General features: G+C 39.2%; 1 protein-coding gene across 1 annotated transcript in view; it reads right to left on the bottom strand.

Moving 5' to 3' along the window:
* MATN2 (matrilin 2) overlaps positions 1 to 22,676 on the bottom strand; it is a 658,816-nt gene that overhangs the window by 231,064 nt on the left and 405,076 nt on the right. The window contains exons 7-9 of the mRNA XM_044065933.1: positions 10,864 to 10,986; positions 9,787 to 9,909; positions 501 to 623 (exon numbers count right to left, since the gene is read on the bottom strand). Coding sequence (XP_043921868.1) covers positions 501 to 623; positions 9,787 to 9,909; positions 10,864 to 10,986 — 369 coding nt within the window. The remainder of the gene's footprint in view (positions 1 to 500; positions 624 to 9,786; positions 9,910 to 10,863; positions 10,987 to 22,676) is intronic.

Below are 22,676 nucleotides of genomic sequence, written 5' to 3'. Positions count from 1 at the left end.
AGTTGCTACAATTTATACTCTGCCTACATGGAGTGCTACAGTGCTCAGATTTTAGTTAAAAAAAGAGATTTTTTTTTTTTACTTTTAAACTATAGCAAACCACTTGCTACAATGTAGTTTCTGTAGTTTAGACCAAGCATCGAGTACTACAGTGCTCAGGTTTTGACTATAAATGCAATACCGACTTTAAAAAGCTGGTATTACATTAAAGAGATCTGGATCGACTGATCATACCCCCTCCAACAATTTGCACCCAAGGCAGTTGCCCCGCTCACCCCACCCTAGCTATGCCAATGGAGGGCAGTCACTGTAGAAAATGAAACTGTCAATAACTTTCTTGTGACTGACAAGTTTCTGAAAACATGGTTTATGATGGGCTGCCACAGAATCCAAATGATTCACAAAACACAACTTTTCATTAACAACACAGTGAAGAAAATGTTCAGTGGTGCTAAGAGCATAAATGGATGGTATTTGTTTCCTTTATTAGTGATACTTACTTCTACAGGTTTTCCCATCGGGGTTGAGTGTGTACCCTTTGTCACAACGACATACGTGGAAGTTTTCAGTGTTAACGCATTCATGCTCACAGCCATGATTGCCCAATGCACAGTAGTCTATTTCTGTAATGAACAACAAACAAACAAAATATCACTGACAATATCATCAATTATAAATGCACATGGTGGCAACTTATTTGAACTTTTTGTTCAGATAAATTAGAGGACCATGACATGTAAAAATAAAATATAACTATAGAAATAGTCTACTGTCCCCCACCATTTACTACTCACTACTAATCCTCTCACTGTGTTTCACTGTGTAGGGTTAACATTTTGTTGCATGCTGTCTAGAAACTGTCTACTATATTGCAGTCTGCTGCATTATATGGCAGAAGTTTGCACTGTTCTAGCACCCCTTGCAGAAAGATTTGTTTTCTTGTCTCCAGCCAAAATCCTTTTTATTTTTGTTTATGTTCCACTCTCTTTTTATTGCCCCTTTTTAACTGAGAGATCTCTACTGTTTGAGACTTGTGTATTCCTTTCAAATACTATACGTCTCAGACATATCACCCTCTTCACACAATTATTTTCTGTCTTCTAGGCAATACATTTGCAGTTTATTCAGTCATTCTAATATGACGTACCTTTGCCATGTTGTATGGCTCATACAGTCCAGATCCTTCTTAAAGTGCCACAACAAAAACTTTATGCATCACTTCAGGTATGCTGTGAGAAGATTACTTTACAAAGGTTAAATTATTCCCCACTTCAACAGGAGAATGTATTTGCTACTCTCTTTGCTTTTATGTTTGTTATCACTGCTCTTGTAGGAGAATCCCCTCAAATATATTTGCATATAAATGAGAGTATTATATGTTTGAACAAAAGGCAAATCCATCTGTAAACATTATCATACTAGGGTATACACTATACTAGTAATGGAGGCTGTAAGCTGATATAAAAAATGGTAGGAAAACATATTTTGATCAAGAAACAGTGGATAAAAGAAATGGACTTTCCATATGCAACAGATTTAATAATATGAAAAATGATTCAATAAAAGGCGCAGATAGAGTATAGGCAAAATAAAAAAAACGTTGTTTGAGGGTATTATGGGTAAATAATAGGATATATGACAGTCTAACTAATACAATAAAGTTTATGCCTTTCTTACAGAACAGGTCTATTTAAACAGTTTTACTTAAAAAACATCAGCACAACCATTTGCACACACTAATTTACAACAGCATTTGTTTCACATCATTTTGACATACTACTCAGCCAAAACCACCACACTATATATATTGACCCCACCCAGCTTCAAACCTTCAATTTCAGGCCCACTAGATGGGTTGTGAGTGTTAAATAGGCCATTTACATTGTGGCAGGTTGAGACAGATATATGCTGTATTGCAAATCTTAGTGGCTGTCAGGAAAGAACTCAAAATGGCCGCAGTGGTGCATCAGTTAGCGTTGTCGCCTCACAGCAAGAGGTTTTCCTGTTCGATTCTCGGCTGGAGCACCTTCTGTGTTTAGTCTGCATGTGCTCCCCGCAGTCGAGTGACGCTAAAGATATGAAGGTAGGTGCGAGCATGAATGGGCATGCCTTCTTTGAAGGTTGGGTGTCGGGCTGGCAACTAGGCACAGTAACAATCCACTGCCAATCATGAGCGGACCGGAGTTCCGCTATGGTGACCACTAACCGGGAAAAGCCGAAAGACTATTTTTAGGAAAGAACTCACCTACACAGATCCATGTTTACAGCTTATTGTTGATTTAATCACCTCAGGAGAAATGGTCTGTCACTAATGTGAACTCCTGGCTTTGAAGACAGTGTTTTACTAAAAATATCACCTACTTAATCACCAAACATTTCCTCTCAATAATGGAATATTTGGTTTCTGCGCTAATTGACGTATGACACAGAAAATGTATAGGATGTACTTCCCCATATAAAAACTGTGATAATGTTGCCTGTAGGCCTACCTCTGATGCATCACTATAAACTATAAATGGCCTGCTAAAATCTGGAGTGCTAAGACAGAATATTTCCTTTAACTTCTTAAAGGCATTGTCTGCTCCTGGTGTCCACTTTATTTTAAGGGGCCATGTTCCCTTTAGTCAGATTTGTAAGAGCATGCTAGTGAATACAAAATGGAGTACACACATTTAAGAGTACCCTGCTAACCCCAAGAATGCTTTCACTTGCTTCTTAGTACATGTTTTGTAGGTCAGTTTCTCTCTTCTGGTGACTAATAATCCCTCGTTATATATCATAACACAACCTAAGTATTTCTATATCTGTCATTCCTGACTTTCTCTTAGAGGCATTAGGAGTCAGCTAGATGCCTCAGAGATTCTAAAACAACCTGTACCTTAGCTAGATGGGAGTCAAAATCCTGAGTGTATTATACAATTGCCTTGGTAAACAATGGCATTCTTTAACATAAGACTTTAGGACTCTGCCCATTAATATCTGAAAGGCTGCAGGGGTAACGTAGTTGAGAAGGAAGGACAATATACTAGAATAAGCCAACTGATATTTTTCTGTCTTTTTTCTGGCCTCTGCTGCTGCAGGGATCTGCCAATATCCCTTTGTTAGATGTAATGTGATCATGAATCCTGATTTTCCCAACCTTTCTATTAGTTCATCAACCCTAGACATTGGGTAACTGTCAAATTTCAAAATGATGCTCTGCTTTATAAAATCATTACAGAACTGGATTGTTTTATCTGTGTTTGGTACTGACACTGTGGGGCCATTCTGCTCATTTTTGATTTTTCTATCACCCCCATGTTAAGCATTTCTTTTGTTTAGTTCCTCTTGCAAAGTCTTCCTCTGTGACTGGTATTTTCAAAGACTTCAGTTAACTTTTTCTCCTAAAGTGATCTCATTGTGGTGTTGAATCCCATCTGTTCAGCTAGGTACTTCTGAAAACATGGCTTTGTTTCATAACAGAATCTTCTTATCTCTTTTTTCTGTCTCAGATAACATTTCATCTACCTAAATTGAAGACATGATAGTTAGTTGTCTTTCTTCACTGGAACTATCAATTTCTACCATTAAGCTAAGTGTAGAGGTCTACACTTCTTTCCATGGTTTCAGAATGTTGATATGGTACATTTGTTCTGGCCTTCTCTAACCAGTTTGTTTAACCCTGTCATTTACATAATTCAAATGGAACCTTCTATTTAGATGACAATTCATTTTGTGCAGAGGGGGACCAAAGCTAACACCCAGTCTTCTGATTTGAATTCCATAATCCTTACATTTCTATTATATACCCCTTGTGAGGGTAAGTTTGTATAGCGCTCTATTAGAATTTAAATGGAATTTTATCTTATTTTTCCCCAAGTTTCTCTGGCAATATTCCCCAAGTTTTTCTAGCAATATTTAGCAGTACATGAAGTTGACTGCCACATAACAATTCAAAATGACTGAATGGCAGATGGGAGGTATGATATCGACTAGTCCTAGTTTTTTACTATCTTCCTCAACAACTATTCTCAGTATGGATTTTATTGTTCAGTTAAAATACTCCACTAAACTATCTGTCTGTGGATAGTACACTAAGTTTATTTTAATAGACCAAACTTAAAGCATTAGCACAAGTTGTTGCATTATTATGGACATAAATTAATTTCCCTGATTAGTGCTTATTTCCTTAGGTATCCCTTTTCAGGAAAATAATAACACTAACTCTCTCTTTATATACAGTTAGCATTAGTCTTATGCAGAGGAATAGTTGCAGGTACTTAGCTGCATAGTCCCAAGTAACCAAATGTAGTAAAGTCCATTGCTAGATTTTAGCAGTGGCCCAACAGCGTCCATAGAAATATATTCTAATTGCACCTCTTTGATAGGCATTGGAATCAAAGGATTTTGAAGCTTTGGTGACCAGCACAGAAGTTCTCAACTTCTTTTATTATTCCTGGCCACTGAAACTTTGCTAGGATCAATGCTTTAGTCTAGTTCATTCCTAGGTGATCTCATAGCACATGACTTGTGCTCAACCCATCACTAGGGTTATGAAAAGTTTAGGCACTAATAGTTGACATATTATTTCATTCCTGTCCTTACTTGTTTTGTATAATAAATAAAGGGTTAAAAGTGGGAATATTTTGTTCTGCTTCTCTCCCTCCAACTTTAGCTACATTTTCCTTTGCTTTGCTCACAGTGTCACTTTCCCATTTATCTTTGTAAGGTTTATCCAACTTACCTGGAAGCCATCTCAGATGTTTCCTCAGGATCAGGCTGTCAAAATGCAGAATGCACTACCTCCTCTCCTACCAACATAGGTACTGGGGATTCAGAATCTAATTCTTCTCTCAAGAAAGGCAACTCAATATTATTTTGTGTTACTTGCTGTATATAAGTTATTTAGTCTTTTTTGCTTCTTTTGTTTATGATGCTGATGTATAGTACACTCTTTCTTCTTTTATTATTCCTGTACTTTTGATTAATAGGAATATCATTAGGCCTCTGTTCATGGTTACCTTGTTTGCAAGTGTACACTACCTTCTTCCTTTTATTTTCTTCATACAGCCTTCTCTCTGTTTCAGTGTTACTGAGCACTGTCTTTGTAGCCGAAATACTGCTATGTCCTAAAAGGGTCATTTGTAAATATCCCATGGGCCTCCAGTACAGGAGGTTTAAGGAATTACACTGTGAAGATTATAGCATGGCTGAGTCTTTCTTGCAGTGTTCTATTGAATATTTTGTCCATGTAAGCTTTTTACCCTTTGCTTGAACACCATCTGCTCACTTTCTCATTCTTCTCTAGGTTGCTTTCCCCTCTGTCAAAATATGAGTGAATGCAACATTTTTCCTTCTCTAGCTTGCTTTATGTTTGTGAAGGATTTGTCTTCAATTTTACTTCTTTACGTACATATATCTGCAGCTCACATATTGCACTAACACAAAGGAGTTTAGAACTCTGGTCAGGCATTATTTTCTCCTCTTTAAATGCATTAGTGTAGTATATCTTATTGATTAAGTATCTCTTCTTAGTACTCACATTCTGTTTGGAATTCTTCATTTCTGGAACTTTCTGTTTAAGCTTGACAGAAGTTTAGAATTTTGCTCAGACTGTGCATTTTGTATACTTCCTAACTTCATTCCCTTGGAATACAACATTTCAGAAAATGATTTCTACTCTTTAGTTCTACTAGTCATTTCTACTCCCTATCTACAACACTTTTCAGGCTGCATGCTTTGTAATAATTTCAGGTTGCAATACTGCATTATGTAGATTCCTTTCTTCTTCTGCTGCTTCTTCTGCAAGCTGCAGTGTCCTAGATGCATGATGACATATATCAATAAATAGCGTCAGTTTATCTTTCTGTATTCATAGCCAACTTTTTGTAGGGCTTTCTAACATTATTCCTTCAAATTTGTTGGATTCATATACTCATATAAGTGTGGCTTCCCCTCACCTTTTCTTCTAGGTTAAGTAAAGGTGTATCTGTAGGCTTATTCACTTGCTGGGTTCCCTCTCCACATCGGTAAGGTGGTCTATCAAAATAATTATTTTCATGTTGTCTCCACATAAGTGGAGGAATCTTTCTCTATTAACATATCAAGTGTTAAATTGAGAACTACAGCAATGCAATGAACTACCTTTCCAAACACAGTTTGTATTTTTTCTTGAGTAACGAGGTAGTGTTTCCTGTCTCCATGACTGCAGACTACTTCAACTTCTTTTTAGTAAGAGTATTTTTTTTTACAGATGTATTGTATCTTTATAAGTATGACCATAGTGCCTGAATCTAATTGTCCCTGTAGCTCCCTGCCATCAATTAAGATACTGCACTTCATTTACTTTGTAGTGCTACAATCTCAGAAGACTGACTCAGCAATTCTTGCAAACAGTTTATCATATACCATAAGCTCAATAACATCAGTAGAATCCTTTTGCATTGATTACATTTGCACTGGTAAAACAATGTTACCATTACCAATACAAAATATGAATATATGACCTTTTCCCATATTTAAATCAGAGTATGTCTATGGTTGATGCTTCCTGTTTGTTATCAGTATTTGATACATGATTCGCCTTAGTTCTAGACTGTTCAGGTTTAAAAATTTTAATTGCTTAACACTGTATCAGTGCATTTTCAGCATCCATATGGTCAGTATGAAACACCCACTTATGTAAAGAAGTAGAGTGGGCCCTTTTAAATTTCCATTTTGGTAGAAGACGATGTCCAGCTATGAAACCTGTGAGCTTTCTTCTCAGGAGTAATAATAGCTATAGCTAACAGTGCCTTTTGTTTTCTTTCTTACAGTCCTGATATTTTGTTTTTTCCATAATTAACAAGGATGAAAAGTCTACAAGGCATTCCTCAAGGTCATCCTCCCTAGTTACTTGTTTCACTGATGGAATTGTCTTTGGCAGTGTCATCTATTTGGAAGCTGCCAATATCCCCTCAGTTCCAGCAGCAATCATCTGTAGCAGTTGGTTCTCAGTCATCATCTTATCAAAAGGACTATATGCACAAAAGCTACCTGCACACATCACAGGGCTGCTTTCCTTCTATTTGGGAGAGAGTTGCTTCAAAAGTCCAGCTTACAGCACATACCACAGGAATGCAGTCTCTCAAGCTGGAAAAAAATATGCCCAAACAAATGTTCTTTTTGCAGTCAGTGAAATGTATAAACTCTATAAAATCTGGACTTTAGGTACTAATTCTTCCAGGATTTAGTATTCCATCCATTATGCCCCCTGCATATCTGTATGGAATAATACGTTGAGTGATGTGTTCTGATTCAGCTGTCTATATAATGTCCATGTGTTGTCAGTGCAAACAGACTTCAGGTAATTACCTAGTTATTAGGGGATTTACTTTTCTACCCAGTATTGCTTTGCATATATGTATGTAATAGATTGTGTGATGAATCTGAATCACCTATCTATATAACCCCAGGCTGAGGCTGAAATTGATCAGAGCTGATCAGTGCTTTACTCTGAATAACAAATTCAGTCAGTAAGTAAATAAATACATAAGTAATATGCATATGCTGTCAATGTAAACAGAGTAAGGATAAGTAATGTGAGGGCATTTTCTTTTTTACCCAGTATCATCTTGTATATACATATTTTTAATGTAACACGTTGGGTGATCAGTTCTGAGTCAGTTGTATGGATAATATCCATGTGCTGTGAATGCAAAAAGGATAAAATAATTGCCTAACTTTTAGGGGATTTACTCTTTTACCCAGTATTTTCTCCTTGTGAATCTGCATGCAGTAATGTAAAAGGGTGAGTGTTGACTTCTAATTCAGCTATCTGTATAACATTCATGTGCTATCAATGGAAACAGACTAAAGATAATCACCTAGCTATAAGGTATTTACTCTTTTATCCTGTAATATTCTTGTGTGCCTGTATATAATAATGCAAAATGTTTGATGATTCCAATATCTGGTTTATCACTTCTGATACAGCTATCTATTTAATACCCACCTGCTATCAATATAAACAGGCTAAAGATAATTAATCAATTATTTAAGCAATAACCCACGGATGGGTGTGGGTAATGCTGGATTTACCCAAGGTTGGTTTGGTTTGGTCATGAGGGAGAAGCCCAAGTGACCAAACAAAGCCAACCATGGGTAGATCCAATGACATTTTTTAAGGAAAAAAATACTTACTTTACTTAAATAATGTCATTGTATAATGCTTCCGTGCTACCCTTCTGCTGGTATCCTGGGGCATTTCTGATGTACTGCGCATGCGTAAGGGTCGTGTTCACACACTTATGCAGTACATCAGTACTGTGCAGAGTTAGCAATGGAGAAAGGAAGATCTCTGTTGCTTTTTTTAAAGTTATCTCACTATGTTAAACGAATTTAACATAGCAAGAATTCTTTAAAAAAAGCAACGGAGAAAGGAAGATCTCCGTTGCTTTTTTTAAGATATCTCGCTATGTTAAATGTATAACATAGCGAGATTAAAGCAACAGAGATCTTCCTTTCTCCATTGCTACCTGTGCGCATACACACACAAAAAAAAAAAAATCAGGAGATATACTAACGGAAAACGTCCAGGTGACCGGACCGTTTTCCGTTGGTATCTGTCAGATTTACAATGGGCACGCTGGTTGGGCTAGCCAGTCAGCGTGCTTGTTTTTGAATGTTTATGGCCAGTCATTGTATAATTAGGGATTTATTCTTCTATATGATATCCTCTTATATATCTGTATGTAGTAGGTCAGATGATGAAGACATGTTAACAAGTATTAACAGTTTAGGTAAAGAAGTTATTGCAATTTGAATGATGGGACTATACAGAAGGTACTTTCAAATAAAGCGAATGACCTGTGGTAAAACTTTGATATCTAGGTATTGTGCTGCTTCTTGACTCGCTCTCACACACACACACACACACACACACACACACACACACACACACACACACGCGTGCACACAAACACATACACACACTCACATACAAACATTATAATCTACACTGTTTACACCTGAAAAACTAGGAATTTAGTGTACAAAACATTATCTTTGCTGTTGTCATTTTTTGGGCTAAAGTACAACATCATGTATGCCTTGTCATTGTTTCAGCTCGACATTTTGTAGTATTTAATGTCTTGTACAAAATTATACTTTAACTGTTCTATTACACTGATATAGTAACAAAACTATTGTACACCTTTAGGCCATTTAAAACTGCAGCCTTATTTGGATTAATACTTCAGTGCATCAGATGCTGTGAATTGGAACATCTATATATTTATGAATGGGTAATAAGTATCACTTAAAGTTAGAATCATTCATTACTTTCATTTTCCATTACCCACTTTATCCTACTCAGGGTAACAGGGGAGCCAAAACGTATTCCAGCAACCAGTGTATGTAAGGCAGAGAACCTGTCCTGAGCAAGACACTAGTCCATCTCATTATGCAGACCCAGAGTTTGACACAGACACACACACACACACACACACACACACACACACACACACACACACACACACACACACACACACACAAACACAGGCAGTTTACAGTATGTCTTTATGATATGGGAGGAAATCCAAGATCTTAGTAAAATGTCATGCAGGCAATGGGAGGGCATGCAGATTACATGTTGAAGGCACCCCATGCATACTATATAACTAAGTATTATGACACATCAATGCATACTGCTGCACCTATATGCTGCTGTAATATCAGGAATGAAGTCTGACTTTATACTGTCGAGCAATGCATTCTGCTAAGCGTTTGTTGTGATCAAGGATTTTTATACCAAATAAAATCACTTACTTTTACAAGTCTTTCTGTCTACATTAAGAGTGAATCCTCTTTGACATCTACACATATATGAATCTTCAGTGTTAATACACTCATGTTCACAGCCATGGCCACCTAATGCACAGTAGTCAATTTCTGAAAAAAAATGGGATAGTGTTCAATTAATATGTGTTTGTAACTTATGAATTCAACTTTCCTCACTCTCCTGTCCAATGTATGCCATACAGAATGTGTGTGTGTGTGTGTGTGTGTGTGTGTGTGTGTGTGTGTGTGTCTGTGTTTGTGTACATAGGTGAAGTAGACAAAGGAAGTTGAATCAAAACATGCATTCTTTTCTCTGGCCTTGTGGCATACAGGGATTAGCTGGGCTCAGTTAGTGGCTGAGGCTGTGGAAGGGTTGGGGTATTGAGGCTATGAATAAATGACTGATGCCACCTCCTTTGTCCTGGGAGAAGGAGGTAGTGTAGTTTGCTGCACTGTTGATAGTAACCAAAGTACTGAGAGATTGCAGGGCACAGCTGTTGCGACAGTGTGGGTAACTGCTGTATGTAGACCAGGAGCTGCACACATTGCACACATAGTACAAATGTATGCATAAGACCTCCTGGGGCAGCAAACTATATGGAAGCCATCAGCCATTGTGGGAAGGAGTTAGGCACTTGAGAGACATGAACATGGGATGGCCTGCTCTATAATGCTGGACTCTCACTTTCTCAGATAGCAAATAGGCTTGTAAGGTTTCTCATACCTAAAAAGGGAAAGAAATGCCCTTAGGACTCACATCTTGATCTTGGATTAATAGGTCTGCTTCTCACTGCTACAAGAGGAATCAATGGGTTGATCAGATGCAGGGAAGGCTGCCTGGATGTGTTTCTTGGGAGAAAAGAAACGTAAATAGTTTTTTGGTTCACATTTAAAGATATGCAACAAAGAATAGTTAATTATACTTGAAGGTATTGTATCTGATGGTTTAGCATATGTGTTGCTGCTATGAAGTTACATCAGTGGACACAATCATCAGAACTTAGCAAAACATCACAAAAGACTTCACTATAGTGGAGAAAAATTGTACCAAATTAAATTATTTACTTCTGCATGTCTTCTGATCTGTATTAAGAGTAAAACCTCGTCGACACCTACAAATGTAGGAATCTTCGGTGTTAACACACTCCTGCTCACAGCTATGGACCCCCGAAGCACAGTAGTCAGTTTCTAAAAAAAAAAACATATATATACAATTATTTTAATCTAAGTAAAGAAATCATATTCTTTATTAAATATGCACTATACAGAACTAGAAGTACTATCTGTAAAACAACTGTTGTACGTGCATTAAAATACATATGTTTTACTTAATTTCTGTAGTTCTACTTCATGTAAGTATTAGAAATGTATTAATGGTCGTAGAGAAACATTGAGTGTCTTAGGAGATAACAGTATCATTTTTAAAGGTATAGACAGCTGAAAGTATTATCATTTGTATATGCTTTACTGAAAGTTAAGGAAATCACATAATGAAAGAATGGTGGATTATGAAAGCAGAATGAATATGCCAATAAAATAACTGATTGTGTAGACACAGAGCGCATATTCTCATACCACCAAAGTACAGTGGCAGCTTTCCCACAATTTGTAGTTATATTTTCCTTCTGTGCTCTGCAGTTAAGCTAACTGAACAGAATAATATTTTTTGCATACTACTATATCTATAAAACCATAGAATTCCCCAGTGATATCTTCAGTGGTTCATTTTAACAATATGGGAACAGTTTAACATATTTGGTTTTCTCTTTTTCACAGATTTGAAACCATGAATGTTTACTATCTTGCCTGTCACAATAACTCTAGTCTTCATAGCTCTTAACTGTCCCTGATTTTGCATAATGGCCATAATTCTGCCTCATATTATTGTCCTGTCCTCCGTAAAAGTTTTGTTTGGTAAATCACTAAGGATTATAGTCAGTTAGTAATACCAAATAACAGAATTTCATACTTTCAATTCTTTAGACAATACCCATATATATTTTATATATATATTCACACATAAGCCTTTCTATACATGAGAAATATCATTTGCTGAAAGTTATCCTACTGAAATTATTATTTTTGTAATTTTCTCTGTCTCAGCTCCCCACAGTTTTTGTGTTGTACTATGAGATCACAGTACATATAAGAACATTTTCAACCTTGCAGGGCATTTCTCTTTTCTCCATTGTTAGGCATCCATGGACTCAGTGCATTTAAATAAATGTGTATGGGAGGTAAAGTCCTCTTGTTGAAGGTTGTGGGGTGGTGTTCCCTCTCAGAAAAAGGATTCTTTTTAGACTGCTATCCACAGGTTTATAGTTGTGTGTGTTTTTGTCAGGTTTAAATTACTCTGTTTACAGTGCAGTTTGGAGTTTGACTATATAAATCTACCCAGTTATTTCTCCGTTTATCTATAACACACATAGTTTTATTATATCATACATCATGTCATTATCTATCTATCTATCTATCTATCTATCTATCTATCTATCTATCTATCTATCTATTTATCTATCTATCTATCTATCTATCAGCTTAAATCAACTACTTTGTCTAGGTCATTCCACCACCCAACCCCTGCTAACTATACCCATATCTCCCCAGAGACCATAGCTAGTGCCTTTAATAACTTTTTCAATGAAACAATCCAATCCCTAGCAAATCAACTAACCCCCTCTAACTTAAACCACATGCCTAATCTACCCAATAATCACCCCAAATTTAGCTTTCAACCAATATCTACTAGTTTTATCAAAACACTTCTAAAAAATCTAAAACCTACCACCCTAGCTACTGACCTCCTCCCTGCAGAGTACCTACAAATAGCTGCATATGCCATTGCATATCCCATATCTATCCTCATCAACAGAACCTTATCCAAAAACGGTATCCCCTCCCTCTGGAAAATATCTCACTTCATCCCACTCCATAAAGGTGGCTCCTCAGACATATCCAACTATAGACCCATTGCCATTCTTTCCCTACTAGCCAAAATAATGGAGAAATGTGTACATAAACAACTAATGCAATACCTTACACAGAATAGCTTACTATCCAACTCCCAACATGGCTTCAGGCCATACCACAGCACCACTTCAGCCCTCCTTTCCTTTACTACTGCCATCCAAAACAGGAATGACAAAAGGCTAACCTCCACCCTCTTTCTTGACCCATCAAAAGCCTTTGACACGGTCAGCCATGAACATCTCATTTTTTCACTAAAATCTATTTCCCTCAACAAGCCTGCTATCCAGTGGTTCCAGTCCTACCTGACTGGTAGACAACAGGTGGTACTATGGCAGGGCAAACTCTCCAGCCAGCTACCTCTCACACTTGGTGTCCCTCAAGGGTCCATACTAGGTCCACTATGATTCTCTATTTTTATCAAAAACCTTCACACTGCTATCCCTAAAGCTACCTGCTTTCAATATGCAGATGTTTCCACTCTGATCTGCTCAGCCACCTCCCCATCCGAACTGCAAACCTTAACCCAAAATACATTTAACACTATCGAGAACTGGCTCACCAACCAACGCCTACTTTTGAACCCCAATAAAACTAAACTTCTACTCTTCTCCCCCACTAGTAGATCTACCACACTTTCATTGTCTGTCACATCTAACAATGGTACCACTATTTCCCCAGATCATCACACCAAACTACTAGGGGTTATCATAGACAATAATCTCAAATTTAACCTACAGGTCAACAAAATCATACAGACCATCAATAATTAGCTTGGATCACTGTATAGAAACAAGACATTTTTAACTCCACTGGCTAGGACTGCAATCGCCCGATCACACCTACTATCTACTCTTTTATATGCCTCGCCTGTACTCTCAAACCTCAACAAATCCAAACTAGGTAAACTGTCCCATAGCTGCAATCATATTGCCAGATTCGCCACTGGCTCCACCTATAGAACCCACCACTGCCAGAACCTTAAACAACTAGAGTGGCTAGAACTGCCCAGCTTAATTCAATTCAATCAACTCTTAATAGTGCACAAAATTTTGTACCACCCTGAGGATACTCCCTCACTTAAAAATATTATTAAGTCGTATAGCAACCCAAGATCCCTACGGTCAGCCGATCAACTACTGGTCCAAACCCACAAAGCTAATAACTCTGCTGGTGAATCCCTGTTTGCCAACTTCGTTGGCAAAACCTGGAATTCGTTACCAAACTATATATTCCTACAATCCTCCAAAAGTCTCTTAAAAAAAAAACCTCAAACAGTATCTCAAAGTGAATTGGCTATGCCCATGTACCAACCCTGATTAAGTTATAAACTGAAAGCATATTCTGTAATTATCATAACTTGTAACTACGTCACCAAGCTCTGCTTCCAATTTGATGTCTCTTACTTTTAATTGTGTCTGTCCATGAGAATTGTAAGTCCCTACTAGGGAACACTACTAAGCCATTGTATATAATCACTTTTTTTTATAATTGTTTGCTAACTTCTGTGTAATCTATGTAAGTTTGTCTATGTGGAGCGATTATCCCCGGGCCTCAGCTGAAAATGGACATGTATCCAGTCAGACTATCCCGGTAAACAAACAAATGTAAAATAAATAAATCTATCTATCTATCTATCTATCTATCTATCTATCTATCTATCTATCTATCACAGACAATTGGTCAAAAGTTCCATTTGTCAAATGGAAAAAAAAAGTCAGTACAGCTGATTGAAAACCAGCTGATCAAACATATTTCCTTTTTTTTCTGTTCGAGATTGTAGTATAGTGGGGATTGGGGAATTGCCCTTTACCCTTTACAGTGCAGTCTCTGAGTTGGTATATATAATTATCAGATGTTGTGGGCAGTGCAGGGGTCTAGCCCCCTCCCCTTAGATTTGTGCTTAATCAGTAACCTTTCAATAAAGTGAATATTCAATATATGGATATGTATATATATATATATATATATATATATATATATATATATATATATATGAGTGTGTGTGTGTGTGTGTGTGTGTGTGTGTGTGTGTGTGTGTGTTTGTGTGTGTGTGTGTATATATATATATATATATATATATATACATATATATATATATATATATATATATATATATATATATATATACACATAGATACCTTCCAAAACTTGAAAGAACACAATGTTGAAAGCACAGAATGTCAAAAGTGCAAAATGTTGACACCTACTTTATGAAGGGGGGCTGTGCCTCCACACCTACTGCTAATTATATATACCAACTCCAGTACTGCACAACAGTGGGAAAGGGGAAAATTCCACTTTAAACATTTTGCCCCGTCAGCATTTTGTTCTTCCTACATTTTGGAGGGGAGCCATATATTTATACATATATATATGTTGTTGTTGCATCTTTTCCCGGTTAGGGGTTGTCACAGCGGAACTCCGGTCCACTAATGATTGGTAGTTGATTTTTATGTGCCGAGTTACCAGCCCTGATGCACAACCTTCAACGAAGGTACGCCCATTCATGCATGTCTCCATGCAGTAGACACTCTAGCTGAGAATCAAACCAGACAGCGTCTTACTGTGAGGCGACAACGCTACCGCAGCACCACCATCGTGGGTTATTTTATATATATATATATATATATATATATATATATATATATCAAACTAAATAAGTATAACTATATAATTGCTTGGAGTTTTAAAACATTTGCTGTAATCTGTCACGTAAAGTGATATTTGGGTAGTACTTATTGTTTATAATATTTGGTAACAAGTGTTTCCCTGAAAATGGGGTTTTGTAGTCCTGCCCATCTATAAAATAATACAAAATTACATAAAAAATATACATCATTCAACTTATAAATGGCCAGCCAAGTGACAAGTACTGGAAAAGATATTTAAAACAAAGACTTGCAGTGCTGGAACTAGTCAAATGGCACATCAAGTAGAGTAATACCCTTGACACCTTCAAGGTAAACCTAGATAATCGAATGGCAGTCTCAAGTTCTCCCTGGTCTAGTCTGTACTGCCCATTTTGCAGTTTGAGGGGAACTTTTGAATGTGGTTTATTGACTTAGCTAGTACTTGTCTAGTGCTTATGTATAAACGTATAGGGCTAAGTACTCTACATAGAATCACTTCCTTTTTTGGTAGTTCTTCTCATTGAACTTTATGCAAATAGCCTTGTAACCTCTCAAATACTTTCTAAAGAGTATCCAAATACTTCTCAGTAACAAAGGTGCAAACAGAGGGATATGTTTGGACAGAAGCTTTTTTATGAATGTCTATAATTGTGTATATTTGGCAGTGAAGTACTAATGTGGTTTATTCATTCAAAGATAATGAATATTCTAAGCAAACTGCTGCAGATCCTACTCAGGGACAGATTAAGACAGGGTGCTGATGAAGATCCAGACCCATCTCATGAAACAGACTCACTGCTGCTTTTACTCTTGCTGTTTTTTCTTTTTCAGTAAAGTTAATGGGCAGGATTCACGAAGCCTCCGTGTAAGAGATACATGGCTTACACGGAGGCTGCAGTTAAACGGTGTGACGTCAGCATGTCATGCATATGCATGAGGGCATGCTGAATCACACCAAAGGCTAACACGGTCCATGGAAGACAGTAGGGGGCGTGTCCATAGGCCGAGCCCTGCAAGCAGACATGCCCCCAGAAGAGTAAAATTGCCCAAAGTAAACACCCATGACAGAGGCCATGGAAATGTGAATAAACACAACACAACACATGCCCCCACAGACTATGAACATAAAATATATAAATGAACATCTTATATATTTTTTTTAAACGTAAAGATGTTTGCCCGTGAGTGCGCTCGTTTGCGTGGGCGTGCCCGTAGCTTAGCCGCAGTTAGCAGTCAGTGGAAAAGCATATAAGAACTACATATGCAAAGTAAGCCAAGAAGCAATAGCGTAGCAGTAGAGATGAGCCCCCACAACACCAATTTTTATTTTTAGTAAAATAAGCACGAAACAAGTCCCTGACAAACATGTACGCATATAAAATCATAGTTCATGTAAAATGCAATAAAATAGTCCATTTATTTTGGAGAAATGTGAGATAAAATAATAAAAAATGCCAGATGTGCCTGTAGCTGAGCTACAGTTTAACAAGGTGAGTGCATCTGCCCATAGGTGAGCAGTGGTTTAACAGGTGCAAAATGAGTGCCCAAAGGTGAGCAGTGGTTCAACAAGTGCAAAATGAGTGCCCAAAAGTGAGCAGTGGTTCAACAGGTGCAAAATGAGTGCCTGTAGGTGAGCAGTGGTTTAACACGCTGAAACTGTGTGCCCCTAGCTGAGCTGAGCGTAATATGCATGCTGATAGCCAAATGAGGCGTAAACCAGCGTACCCCGTTTGCGCGGAGCTGCGCACCGCGCCAACAAGCTAACCGACGGGCAACGTTGAGCAAGCCGTATCAAAACTGCCTTTACACAGACATACCCCTCAGCCTGTCTAGACAGTCATAAAAAATAAAAAGCAGTGGCCAGGTTCGAACCCAGGATACTATGCACCATAGTCAAGGTACTGAACCACTAAGCCATGACAGCAGTACCTATAAATGCAGTAATAGCAAATATATAGGAATGAATACAAAGTGGAGCATGACAAAGTAGGTTTTGTGAGGTTGATACAATTCCAAAATGGCCAATCTCAGATATGTGCGGGAAAAACGGCATATATAAGCCCCATAGGCGGGAATACACAGCATAAACAATTGTAGAACTGACTTGCAGCCAGAATGACAGGAGTAGGTGAGGGTAGTTGCTTTCGAGCACAGAGGTGGGGCGTTGAGGAGTCCAGATACATGGTCTGGCTCCTAGTCCACAATCATGAGGCCCAACTCATGCAGGGCCAGGTCCTGTGGGGAGCATATAGGGCTGAGGCGTGGGACTGGTTGGCTCATGATCTCACCAGTGCCACAGGGATTCCAAGGACTGGTGAGCAGGTTCGTCACCACCATGCGGACCTGAAGAGACGCAAGCAGGACCAATTGAACCTTTGGATCCAGGAGGCCCGGCAAATGCCCAACGCCCCACTACTGAGTAAGTTACATGTAATTATGTATGTAAGAAATTAAACTAGCTGATATTATGGAGATGTGTATTCCAATATTACTTCATTTATATTACAGCTGCAGGTGTCCATTCTGTGAACCGCAGAGCCTATGGCGATAGGCTGGTGCGGTTGCGCCACCAGGCAGGGCAGTAATCCTCTCCCAATAACTGTAAAGAGATATAAAAGTATGACAGTTAGCAAAAGAGTGCAGTGTAGTCACTAAGTAATAGAATGTGCAAGTAACAAGTGTAAGAGTGTTTGCAAGTATTGCTTGATTACAAAAGTGTGTTGCAGTCTGTAATCCAAACAGAAAAATTAAAATGTCTGAAATAAAGTCTGAAATAAAGATGCCCCACCTGTAATATAATAGTACACAACCAGCAGCAGGCTGAAAAGTACAGCTGCAGAAGATGAGCAAATCACATGTGTGAAATATACCCCTCTTGAAATACTGAAACATGACAGAAGTGAGACTGCTGGAAAGGATTGTAATAACTACAGGTAAAACATGTCAATAAAGCCTAGAAGTAAGTACCATCCCTGAATAGTAAAATGAAAACAAGTGAGAGAGTGTGAGAAAGTGTTATGAATCCACCAATAAAGTAGTAATAACCCCTGAATAAAGTATACTGCAGTCAGTACAGAATGAAATGCATGTGAGAAGCAAAACCAAACAGCGAAATCTGTTCAAAGTGTTGCTGCAGCTGGAATGTGTATCCCAAAATCTGGATATGTTGCTCTCAGTCTGCAATATGCAGATAGTATGATTGTCTGACATACCAAACATTCACAGTTGTCTATAGATATATAAAGCAAATGTAGCAGGATGATGTAGCTGAACAAAGCCAGATATGAATGTGTATGAAGAACAATAAAATGTATATTGATGCAGCAGTAACAGTCCTGTCACCAAATAGAAGTAGTTATCATACAGGAAACTGTAGTTAGAACAGTAGTGTGTATATATGTGCAGCTATTAGAAATGTACAGCATATGTATTGGTATTTGAAGGTGTTAATATTATTTTCTTCACCCCACCCTATAACCACATATAACCCATTCCACGTGAAAATGGTATGTGCAATCACAATTAACACCCCTGGACATTTGTCCTGTTGGGTCATAAATATTTGCATATCCATTGATGCATCTGCCCTGTTCATACATCCAAACCTGATGGCCTGTTGCCATCAATCAACCCTGCATGTTGTTGGACTGTGTATTGCTGTTCAAATTATGCATGTGTTATGCTCGCTGTTCAATGGTGTGAATATCTGGGTGTTTGGTTAATGGGAATACTAATGCATGCTGTTACAACTAATTGTGAATGGTATTATATGTGACTAACCCAAACTGTCATGACATAATGCAAAACATAGGACGACAGGGAAGGCGGGTTCCAGCGGACCCACCTCTCCCACCTCAGCTGGCGAGTGCACCTGGCACTAGTGCCCTGTCTGGACCCTCCTCCGGTGGCCCTGTGCCACCTGCAGGTGGAAGTGCTGCAGGGGATGGGGCTCGTCCCCCCTCTGCAAGTGTGGCCAGAGGAGAACCACCACTCACCCTCTGTAGCGTCCGGACTGTGGTGCGTAGGGAGATCCAGGACTCTGTTCTTGGGCCCCTACGCCAGCTTGAGGCACAGGTGGCACAAGTTACGGGCATGCCTGTTGCCTGGCCTACACAGCCCCCAGCACAGCCCCGTCCTGGGCAGTGAAGGAACAGTGGCAACTGCCCATGGGTGGGGATATCAGTTCCACTGTTGCCATCTGTGGGCTCATGGGCTCTGGATATCCAAACCTCCATCCCCATCAATTGTGTAACCCCCCACACGTGTCATACACCGCCCCTGTATGCGTCTTGTTTTTCTTGTCTGTTGACCTACCAAACCTACCTCCCCAGCTATACCGACTTCCTTCACCTGACATACCACTCTCACCTGAAAAAAAAAAAAAAAAAAAAAAAAAGGGCACTCTGTACCCCCAAAAAAATTACATACATAGCTGCCCATTCTGCACACAAGTCTGCTGGACATGGAAACTATCAATTGCAATTGGCTGTACAACAAGTGTTATTGTTGTCCTGACACCTCTCTCAGGGGTGGAAGGTTTCAAATGTCACACCAAATTAGATACATATGCACAGCTGTTGCTGATGAAGAAATGGGCAGCTATGGGCCTTACCTACATCCCTTCTGCAAATCCCAAGCTTGTTTCCCTACTGTCTTACCCTCTTTGTGACCCCTTTTCCACCACTTTCCTGTCTCCCCATTTTCATTTCTTTCAAAGAAAATAGCACGGGTGTGCGCCAGAGTAAGCACTGTTAAGCGGTTGTAAGCGGGTGTGCGCGTATGTGCACGGAGCTAAACGCCAGTGCGCATGCGGGAGCTCTGCGTAAACAGCGCTAACCCAGTTACAACTGCTTAAACGTGCCTTAGTCACTCTGATTGACAGGTCCTGTAGTCAGTTCAAAAGCAAAATAAAATCCCACTGTCAGTCCCGAACCCAGGAAACAGTAGTCTGCATAACCTACCACTAAGCCATGACTCTTATACAAGAGCATTGTGCTTAAATAAATATATTATGTAATAGTAGGAATGAATGTAAAGGGAATATAGGATGTGTAGTACACAAAGCATGTCATTTAGAATTACTGTCAAAACTAGTGGATTTCCATAATAGTAGTGTGTGAACAGAAACAGCCATGCTATTTGGTAGCTAGTAGGTAATAATGTCAGTTAATGTACATATATAAATGCATGTATATTTACATACATATATATATATATATATATATATATATATGCATATGTATATGTATATATATATATATATATATATATATATATATATATATATAGTTGTAGGTGTCATTGTGCATACACACTTACTACAGGGAACAGGAGAGAGGAATGGAGAAATGTGAATCTACAACACAGCCTGAATCATGAGAGAGATACTAACCTTTACACTCACAGAACGGTGTCCACAGCATACCAGCATGGTCCCCGCCCTTACAATCTGAAAGGGCAACGCCTATCTCACATACCCTTTTATAGCACTGTCCTGAAATCACAGTGAGAACTGCAATCAGTACACAACTGGCTGCATGCAATTAGCAAATGCTGGCTTACAATTGGTGCAGAGGCCATCACATGGACCTATGCAGATACCTATAAAAGCATCCTGTACTAACACTCCACACATGCAATACGTTCATTGCACTGTCTGGAAGCAGACAGAGGGAGAGAGACAGACAGAGACAGAGACAGAGACAGAGAGTGAGAGAAAAAAAAATACACATGCTACACACTGAGTCTAAGCTGTCAGCAGTGACAGTAGCAAGCCATGCCAGCAGCAGCAGGAAGCAGAAGTAGTGGTACCGCAACCAGCTGCGACAAACACAGGTAATGTAAAGTAGCAGGTTAATGGTCTGCATACTGTGAACCCTCCAAATGTGTCATAGGTCTGTATCTATAGGTATGTCCATGTGATATGTTGTGTGTACGTAGTTCCAACAAAAGGGGATGACTATACATTACATGTCAGTCAGTGTTAGGCCATGATCCTGGCAGCAGTTGTCTGTGCGTTGCCCTCATCAATGGCTGTAGTGACTGTTTTGAAAGGTCAACCAGGTTCAAAAGGCAGGATCAGCCCATCACAAAGGCAAACTGGCCGGGAACAGGTGTCTGCAGGTACCCAATATCGCTGTATATGCATCCCATACTGAATAATTCCATAGCTTAGCAGACCAGGCCGGTTATGCTTATGATGCGGTAGTTCTCAGGGTCAGTAGAGGTGCCTCCTTAGTGGTGTGGGACCACTGTTGCTGTATGCCAGTGTTCAGGTACATATCCTGTAGTACGCCAAGGTTAAATATCAGTCTTATATGTGGTTGTATGTCCTCTTGGAGTGCACGTAGCACACATCCAGGGATACCATCAGGTCACAGTGATGCTGTGTGTTCTGCTTTGCTGAGGGCGGCCCTCACCTGGACATGTGAGATGATAGGGAGGTTACATTCAACTGTGATAAGTATTTCTACTTGTGGGGGAGAAGGAGGGGGAATACGTGCACCGAACCTGTCTGCAAGAATGTTGCCAATATCTGTGTGTCCGGTGAATGTTAAGTAGGTGTGTATTAACTCAGAGCATATCTGAGGCATTTGGTCCATATGTGTAACATAACTGAAGAAGGCCTTGTGGTTATCTACAGTGTTTGTGGCCGTTTCCCTCCCAGAGTAGGCCGTGGCCGTTGTTATGAGAGACCGTAGCGTATTACCAGTGCTGACCACAGATGCCTTCCCTTAATGTGAACTGCTCTGTCCTGCAGTAGCCTCCTGCTATTGTTATACAATCTGCCTCTGGCTGGGGTCCACCGGACAGGATGCCTAACCTTTGTGCATAGGGTCTGGGTTAGAAATGTGTGTGCAAGTTCCATGCAATCTGTGGGATGTCCGTGGTAAGCATTCGCAAAGGGGTCAGCAGTGTGGGTTGTGGCTTCCACTGGCCCAGTGGGCTGCATGGATACCAATTCAGTCCTAACAAGTGAATAACTGTCTAATCACATACATACCAAAGTAGTCTACTGTGCTGGTGGTGGTGGTGGGATATGTATATCCAGGCCGAGTAACTTGTGTCCACATCACACTAGTGGATGGCGTTCCACATACAGTACCTTGGTATGAACCCCCAGAGTGAGGTTGTGCATTGGACCTGTCGCAGTGTGCTGACCGATGTTGTATGGAATGTGGCAGGTATTGTTGCACAGGTGTTGGCTGAGCACTGATATCTGGCCATGTACTTGTGTATCCTCCACCAGACACACACATGCAACATATGGGAGTAGTA

Source organism: Protopterus annectens, chromosome 3.part0 (assembly GCF_019279795.1).
Source record: "Protopterus annectens isolate FY-2018-M chromosome 3.part0, PAN1.0, whole genome shotgun sequence".
Classification (NCBI taxonomy): Eukaryota; Metazoa; Chordata; order Ceratodontiformes; family Protopteridae; genus Protopterus; species Protopterus annectens.
Note: the sequence above shows the minus strand (reverse complement) of the source record. Positions and strands in the feature narration are given on the sequence as shown.